Source organism: Phoenix dactylifera, chromosome 2 (genome assembly GCF_051530095.1).
Source record: "Phoenix dactylifera cultivar Ajwa chromosome 2, Ajwa_hap1_PhDact_Kaust_v1.1, whole genome shotgun sequence".
Classification (NCBI taxonomy): Eukaryota; Viridiplantae; Streptophyta; class Magnoliopsida; order Arecales; family Arecaceae; genus Phoenix; species Phoenix dactylifera.
In genome coordinates, this window is record NC_143191.1 from 33,978,278 (window position 1) to 33,986,756 (window position 8,479).

General features: G+C 38.2%; 1 protein-coding gene across 1 annotated transcript; it reads left to right on the top strand.

Annotated features, from left to right (window-relative positions):
* Nucleotides 1-2,215: 2,215 nt before the first annotated feature.
* Nucleotides 2,216-5,195, top strand: LOC103719168 (cyclin-D2-1-like). The gene is made up of 6 exons (XM_088716099.1): nt 2,216-2,617; nt 2,723-2,809; nt 3,446-3,541; nt 3,648-3,849; nt 3,963-4,093; nt 4,218-5,195. The coding sequence occupies exons 1-6, from the start codon at nt 2,366-2,368 to the stop codon at nt 4,398-4,400; spliced, it is 951 nt and encodes a 316-aa protein (XP_088572225.1). The 5' UTR covers nt 2,216-2,365; the 3' UTR covers nt 4,401-5,195.
* Nucleotides 5,196-8,479: the final 3,284 nt, after the last annotated feature.

An 8,479-nucleotide genomic window follows, 5' to 3' on the forward strand; every position in this document is an offset into this window, starting at 1 on the left:
TAACTTTGTCTGGATCGTTGTCGACTAATGTCATCTATTTTTTCTTTTTTTAGGGGTACAATGTCATCTAGTTCTTTATGAACAGCAGACACTGGTGCGTTAGAAAATCTATTTTGGATTGCTAGAATATCGCCGTATCAAATAATTTTCAAAATCAAATAGTTATAACCTGTATGCAAAGTATAAAAGTTCAACTCTTTCTTTGTATTGGGAATTATGTCATCGGAAGGCTAAATAACTATTCAGGTTTGGGGGAAAAATTATATCCCGCACACACCATATCAGCGGTGCGCCGTAGAAAGAAATCGAGATAAGATGCATGAGATGGCAAGCTGACACGAGCACATGATAAGTAGAGCATGTAAAAATCAAGATGTATGATTAGTGTGGTGTACCGTTGATATAGTGCTTGCGGTGCAGAATATACAAAGATATAAAAGTTCAAATCTTGCTATGTATGGATAATTATGCCATCCAAAGTCTAAATAACTATTCATGTCAAGCGTTCAGAGGAAGAAATTATATCCTGCACTATGCACACCATATCAGCGGTGCACTATAGAAAGAAATTGAGAGAAGATGCACGATTAGCATGGTGCATTGCTAATGCAGTGCTTGTGGTGTAGCATGTAATCTCTTTTGGGACGATACATTCCTCCCTTGAAAATGCAAAACTAGCCATGCACTTTCCTCCATCAAACATCTGCATATTAGGCCCTTCCGTTGAGGAGGCAACCTAACGATGTCAATTAATGTGAATAGCTAGTTAATTCACATCTCCATTAAGCCTTAAAAATTATTACCTTAATATGACTAGACGGGGGACGACGTAGAGTGTGATCAAGTGATTGAGTGGAACAATACGCATTAGATGGTTTGTGCCCCTGTGCAAGCAAATCAAGCATTAAAAAAAATGCACCCTTGACTATACTAAAATCTACAATTTTGATGTAAATCACTTTAACTTTATTAAATATCAAATGCATAACATTGTGAATCCCGAGCACCCACCCACATATAGATGGAATAGGAATATTTAATATTCCTATTCTCTTGTTTTTCGAATTCTTGTGCTCTTGAGTAGAATAATGTTAGGATCGTGTGCATTTTTGTCCATATATAAAGAAAAAGGCCTTCTTCCAGAAATAAAATTACTCCATCTATCCTTTGAAATAGTTATTCCAGGAGTAAACAATTTTGAATGGAGAAAAAAATATTCCTCCCCTAATATTTCTTTTCTCATGTTTTTCGAATTCTTGTGTTCTTGCGTAGAATAATTCTAGGATCGTGTGCATTTTTGTCCGTATATAAAGAAAAAAAGGCCTTCTTCCATAAATAAAATTACTCCATCTGTCCTTTGAAATAGTTATTTCAGGAATAAACAATTTTGAATGGAGAAAAAATATTCCTCCCCTATTGCTTGCTTTATCCCCCAATTAAACGCGGCCATAACCTTTCCCATGCAACCCACTTCTTCATCTTTTTCCTACTCGAGCCTCTCTCTTGTTTTCTTTTATTTTCTTTTAGTAATTGCTCATATTGCTTTAGAGGATTGAGAATTAAAAATATAAGAAAAGAAAAGAACTCATTCTATTTTTGGCCATCCGTTGCTATTTTTGGCCATCTTCCCTGATGTTTGGGCTGTTTTAAGATGCTTTAAATATGGTATTCGAATTTATCTGAAATAAAAAATTCCATCCAGATTGCTGGAGTCAGTCTTCAGATTCAAGTATCAATTTTAAGCACAACGTTTAACCCAAGACCCATTGTAGATCGACAGATTTAATGGCTTAAAAAAGAAAACGATGTCAAAAAGTGTCCAACCCATTCTGTTATTACCGAACCCGTAACGGCATCGGATCGAGATTAAATGCTTTTGTAGCTGTTTAATCAAAGGATTGACTAAGTTCAGGTATTTAGATGACACTGGATAGAGTACGATTAAAAGTCTACGAGAAGGGTTTGGTACGTCCACCAACCCTACACATTTACCTACAACATAATAAAAACATCCATACTTTTCCAAACACACCAAATTAAACTATTATAAACAAAAAAATTAAAGCAAATTGCACAAGAAAATAAACAAGATCAGATTAATGCTGAAATAGAAATCAAAGAATTAACCAAAAGACAAAAAGAACGACAAAACCATCACCCTCCCTTTTCTTCTCTCCATTGTTTATTATTATATACACACCGTCCTTGAAAGCTTGTGCCAAGTCTCACTCACACCCTCATTCCCTCCACCATCCTCCCCCTCCCATCTGTTCTCCACCTCTCTCTCTCTCTCTTTCTGTCACAGTGACTGGGTTCTGGTGCTCTTCGGTGATGGAAAGGCAATGAGGGCGTGTCTTCTACGACCATGCCGCTACCCCTCTCCGATGACTCGGGCTCGTGCAGCGACCTCCTGTGCGGCGAGGACGCCGGAGCGCTCGCCGATGAATCGCCGGATTGCTCCACCGAGCCCGAGTTCCCGGAGGACTCGGACGAGTCCATCGCCGGGTTCATAGGAGGGGAGGCCGACTACTCGCCCCGCGTCGACTACCCGGACCGCTTCCGGTCCCGCTCGCTCGACCCCTTCGCTCGCCAAGAGTCCGTCGCCTGGATCCTTAAGGTCCTCCTCTCCACTCCCGGCGCATCATAGAAATTCACTACTGCGTCTTGCTATCTTGAGCATAATTTTTTTGGGTATTTTAATTAATTTTAATTATTGTTTCAGGTGCACGGGTATTACCGTTTCCGGCCACTAACGGCGTATCTTGCCGTTAACTACATGGATCGGTTTCTCTCCTCTCACCGATTGCCGGTAAGCTGAGGTCGCTGCCATCCATTCGTCTCCCTCTTCTCAAAATCGGGTAGATGCATGCTGATTTTGTGTTGGCTATCGTGGCTTTGTTACTTTCTTTGAAGCAAGAGCCCTGCAAAAAGTTGGTTTTAAGATCATTAAACCTCTCACTATTTATGTTTTACAACCCTTAGTTTTTAGTTTTTGCATAGAGAAGGCCTAAATAATGGCTTCCATGGCTGCCCATTGACCAGCTTAATCATCTTGGGACTGTTACTTGGACAAATCAACTCTGGGAATTAGCTGGCAGTAAAGGAAACGGACAAAGTTTGCATCCCCAATGTCTCGTCATGAACAATAGTTAATGATTCTAGTTTACATGTAAACAACGTTTAGACTCGGATTAGAATGTTGGCATGGTATGCAAGTGACGTGATTCCAGCGTTAACCAAGTTAGATTAATGCGCTACTTGTCGAGTAGTGGCCTGTTTGAAAAGAGCCACAACCAGTTATAGTGGATGCATGTGACTTTGGAGTCCCTGTTGCATTGCAATTACAACAATCTTTTCAATAATCTATTTTCACAGTCAGTTTATATTATCAAATTATATTGGGGGATTTATGTGGGATTTCTTGATGGTTCTACTTTTCCAACAGTCAAATGGATGGGCATTGCAACTCTTATCAGTGGCTTGCCTCTCCCTGGCTGCAAAGATGGAGGAAACTCTGGTTCCATCCCTCTTAGACCTTCAGGTATCTCGCTCACCACCCCTAGTTATCATTTCCTAGCTGTACCAAGACGCATGCTTTAATTCTCAGTGAAAAATATATTAAGCCATAAATTATGTTAATTCCATAGGTTGAGGGTGCAAGGTTCATCTTCGAGCCTCGAACGATATGCCGAATGGAGCTTCTTGTCCTCACTGCATTAAACTGGAGGCTTCGATCTGTGACACCTTTTACATTTATTGATTTCTTTGCGTACAAGGTTGATCCCACTGGAACGCACGCAAGATATTTGGTTTCACGTGCTACTCACAATATTTTAGCAATGATTCATGGTAATGTTTAAGTTTATATAATCATAATAGCTATCAAATCATTATTATATTAATTATAACAAAATATAACAACTATATTCTTCACATCGAAGCTTGAATATATGGTGTCGCAGATATTGACTTCCTGAATCACTGCCCATCGTCAATAGCTGCAGCTGCCATAATTTGTGCTGCTGATGAGACTCAGGTTTTGGCTCTTGTTAATCCTGGAAGTGCAGCATCATGGTGCATTGGACTGACCGAGGTAATGAAGAATTTTTTTTTTTTTTTTTTTTTTTGTCCAGCTATAATTCGTTCTGAAGAACCCAGAAGAAGGCATTAGTTTTGAGTATAAGAGTGTTTTGCTTGTCTTTTAATTCTTGTTATAGGAGACAATAGCTAGTTGCTGCCAACTAATGCATCGAGTTGCTATCGATCACAAGCAGAGAAAGCCTCCGATGATCCTCTCGCAGCTCAGAGTAACAACCCCACTTAGCGTGGGTTCAGGAGTCTCCTCTTCCTCTTCTTCCCCACCCAATAAAAGGAGGAAGCTGGACAACAATTTCCTATGAGTGGGTGATGACAAGAAGGGCTCGTGAGAAATAAAATGATGAGAAGAGGACAAGAAAGGGGGACCATAAGAATATTATAGCTAGTAGATAATTCTTCTTGTTGGGTTTGCAGATTCCTCAGTATTTTTCGGAGGAGTTCGGTTGGTTGGTTTAACAGAGTGTCTAGTTAGTGTATTGGTTCTGTCCAGGAGTTAGGCTTGGTGGGTGATGATTTTATTCTTTGTTTTTGCATCTAAAGTTATTTCATTAGTGGGGCTTTCCTATTTATATAAGCCATGATGGCACTAGAGTTGCAGATTCCCAAGGGTGGGGGATCTGCCATTCTTGTGTGGGGGTGAAAGTATGAGAGAGATGTTCTGGTTTTGTGGAGGCGTGCAGGTTATTGAAATCAAAGGCAGCATTGATCGTTGAATGAAAAAGGAGGAGGTGGTGGGTCCTTTTAGGACCATGAGAAAAAGAGGAGGCATTCAAGCTAGGGTGCTGAAAAAAAAAGAACGAACTCTCCCAAGTCCAGAGCGTTCCGATGTTCCTCAAAACTTTCATTCTCCTTATAGCCTCTATACCGATATTTATCTTTTTAACTTTTTTTGATATATTTTCTTTCGGGTGATGTGATTACGAGTGTCATGCATGCATTTGCTTACACATGCATGCGAGTCTGGAGAGACGATATTTATCTTTAGCCCAAGACTACGGCTAACTCTCTGTATAAAGACCTTTGGAGGGTCTTCGAGGATCTTGTTTATGCGCAAGTTATAAATAAAAAATTCTAATGTATCTATTTATTTGTAAAAACCTTATAGTTTCAGAGCTAAATTGATACTCTCTCTCTCTCTCTCTCTCTCTCTCTCTCTCTCTCTCGTGTTTGTGCACTGGAAATGAGCAATCATGGATTTCCGGCTTCTGAAATGTGTTATGGGGCAAACTAAAGACTATCATGGATTTACCAACGAAGCATCTTCCAACCTTGGGAACTAAATCAAGACGGCACTTTATCTCTTGGATATTGGATAAAATATTATTATATTTGATGTAAGTAACCGGTGTGTATTTTTGGTCAAAATTTTTTTATCTGAGTGGCTTCGTACGTGGCTAACTATTTCAGAGTTATTCTATGGGTGAGAGAGAGAGAGAGGGTAGTTGTGTAGAACATTTTAAAATATATATTTTTTAAATGTTCATTTTATATGCATTATATATTTTAGCAAAAAAAATTAAATATTATTTTGTCTTGCTTGTATGTCATTTTTAACTAATTCAGGTTAGGTGACATACTGTGTAGGATGTGGACTTGGGCTACAGAAAAACCCCTGTAGTGCGGCAACTGTGCTCTCTATTATTATTTCTCTCGACATAAATGACATTTAGTGCCGAGCAAGCACTGTGGAAATCCAGTGCCCACAGCCATTTATTCATGCAAATTCCACGCATCTATGATCTAGCTGGAACAATGGCATTTTTCGTCTGCCGCGCATGTTGTACCTCGCCTTCTTGATAACGATGGCGTCGTGTGATCTTAGATGGAGCAAGTAGCACATACAAAGCTATCTACTTATTCTCACCTCTCTTTTAGGGTTCGGATTGCATCTTTCGCCTATCTTCTTTCACCGTGTTAATCGCTAGATCGTACCTAGTATAAATCACAAAACTTTCTATTTTTTTTTCCATCTATCTGCACATATTTCAAAGTTGCTATTACGTGATCCAACAGTTATAGATGATGAAAGAAGGTGAATCATTTTTTCGTGCCAAAGATACAACCCAAATCCTCTCTTATACTGATTAAATTGCACTTATTAGCTCTCTTGAGTTAAACACCTAACTTGCTGCTATGGTTAGGAAAGTCTTAATGACAAATTGGTTGAAAACGGGTGCTTCATACCGTACGGATACGAATACTTTCGTTCTTTCTTTTTTACCGTGGTAAAGCAGACCGAGTTCCGTGTCTTTCTCATTTTAACTTTTCTGGATAAAAAGAATAAAATCTTGCTTCCTTGCGAGTACACCTAAAGTCGATTATATTGGGGATCCTACGACGGGAAACATGTCGGTGGGCCCCACAGATTGGTGATCGCAAGAGCGTCGATAGGGACGCGTGAGTGGGTCACGTGATTAACATATGGTTGTCTCCCGAAACTGTTCAGGCTTTAAAGCAGGGGTCGGCTTTTCTTCTTTTGGCTCGGACCGAGCGGACGTTTCCCGTGTGGGTACACCGCCCCGGGCATACCATAATACGGTCGCACACACGCACATGGAATTATGGAGCAGACAAGGGCATCAGATTTGGCTCTAATACGTCCGACCGATACAGCTCACGGAGTTCCCGTACGGAGCAAGGCATCTCATCTCATCTTTCCCGCGCTCTTTAACTCATCTAAGTCACTCCCGGTGGGACCCACTACAAAGACGTGAAGTTCTCACGTCTCAACTAATATTTTCCATATCCTTGGCTTTTGTAAATTGTCTTATATATATTAAGAGAGAGAGAGAGAGAGGATGCTAAATTTGACTTCATTCGAGTGGATCTCTATTCAGATCTAATATCATCTAAATCGTACAATGAGGATGCTGTATCAATAATCTGAATCATTGAATGTGATCTACTATTTCTAAATTGATTACATGCTATAAATCATGTGATTTCGATACTTCTAATCTGTGCATCAAATAGTTAAAAATTAGATAATTTAAATAGTATAATTTATATATTTTTAATTATTTATATATAGATTGGAGTTTCTGAATTATATAATTTTGGATATATATAAGTAGTTTAGAAGTAGTAGATTATATCCAACAGCTCTGATCCATGATCATTGATGTGGAACCTCAATCATCGAATCTACATATGGTCAAATCTGAATAAATATCCATTTAAATGTAGCTAAGTTTAGCGCGCGCTCTCTCTCTCTCTCTCTCTCTATATATATATATATATATACACACATATATATATATATATATATATTATATCACTTGTTTGGAGGATATCTTATATTGGAGTTCTTTTAGGAAGTCTAAAGAAATCAATGTGATGGTGTGACTTTAGCACCGATGGATGGGCATTGATGAAGATTTAGGGGCCCTTTAATGAATGCTTTTTGGGTACTTGTCAAGATTGAATGATATTAGTAATGGTTATGGGAAAAGTCTTAGATCTGAGCTATGCAACGGACCATTAGTGGAGTAAGCTAGAGCTTTCTTCATGATTAGGTGCGGCAAAGCCACCATCTACCTTTCAGCTTCATCTAAAGATTTTCGCACCAAGTTACAGTGAATTGACGTCCATGGACATGAAGAGAGAAAGTCTGCTGCTGGTTCAGCACGTGTAGCTTGGAATGGCACTGCTAACTAAGGTTGGGTGTGTCGGGACGTACTGCAATATTATCATATTTTACTATTTGGTATGTACTTTTTTCTGAAATTACAATCTCATATCATATAACGGGGATCTGATTGGTTTGCGGGGGAAAAAAAAAAAGTATGGTCAACAAAAAAATAAAAAAAATATTTTTTATTTAATTAAAGTTTTTGAAAAAATAAAAAAGTAATATTTTTATGAAAATAAGACTTCTATGTTTTATAAAAAAAAAAATTATGGGGAACATAGAAAGTTACTTTTTACCCGATCGAGAATTGAATTTTTTTTTTTCAAAATTATTCTTAAGCTATCAAAATTCATTGATAACTTTTTTTTTTTACTAAAAAAAAGTAAATGCTCAACTAAATATAAACAATGGTATGTGCCACTTTTCTATGCTCAATCAAATATGGCAAAAGTATTTTTATAGATATCAAATTTCAGAAATTATTTTTTTAAAAAAAATATTTTAGTAAAACAAATTTCGAGTCTTAGGATTCATAGTGCATTGAAAACTCGTCTTTTCCCCCTTTGGGTGCAGACGATGTAACTAAAACACTAATTTACAATCTTACAATTGTAATTATAGTAGAAGTTTTCCAGTGTAATGCAATCTGTTGAATGGTTATGCAAAAAGTGAGTATTTAGATGAGGTTATCAAGGAATGCAGCGAATGAATGAGTTTAAAGGGTCCATTAAGGTCTAACAAAGGTGAGTT

What these genes read in the sequence shown, in the direction of transcription:
- LOC103719168 (XM_088716099.1), top strand. Translation starts at nt 2,366, where the DNA reads ATGCCGCTACCCCTCTCCGATGACTCGGGCTCGTGCAGCGACCTCCTG. An exon ending in TCTCCTCTCACCGATTGCCG is followed by an intron (nt 2,810 to 3,445) that starts GTAAGCTGAGGT and finishes CTTTTCCAACAG; the next exon opens with TCAAATGGATGGGCATTGCA. An exon ending in CATCCCTCTTAGACCTTCAG is followed by an intron (nt 3,542 to 3,647) that starts GTATCTCGCTCA and finishes TTAATTCCATAG; the next exon opens with GTTGAGGGTGCAAGGTTCAT.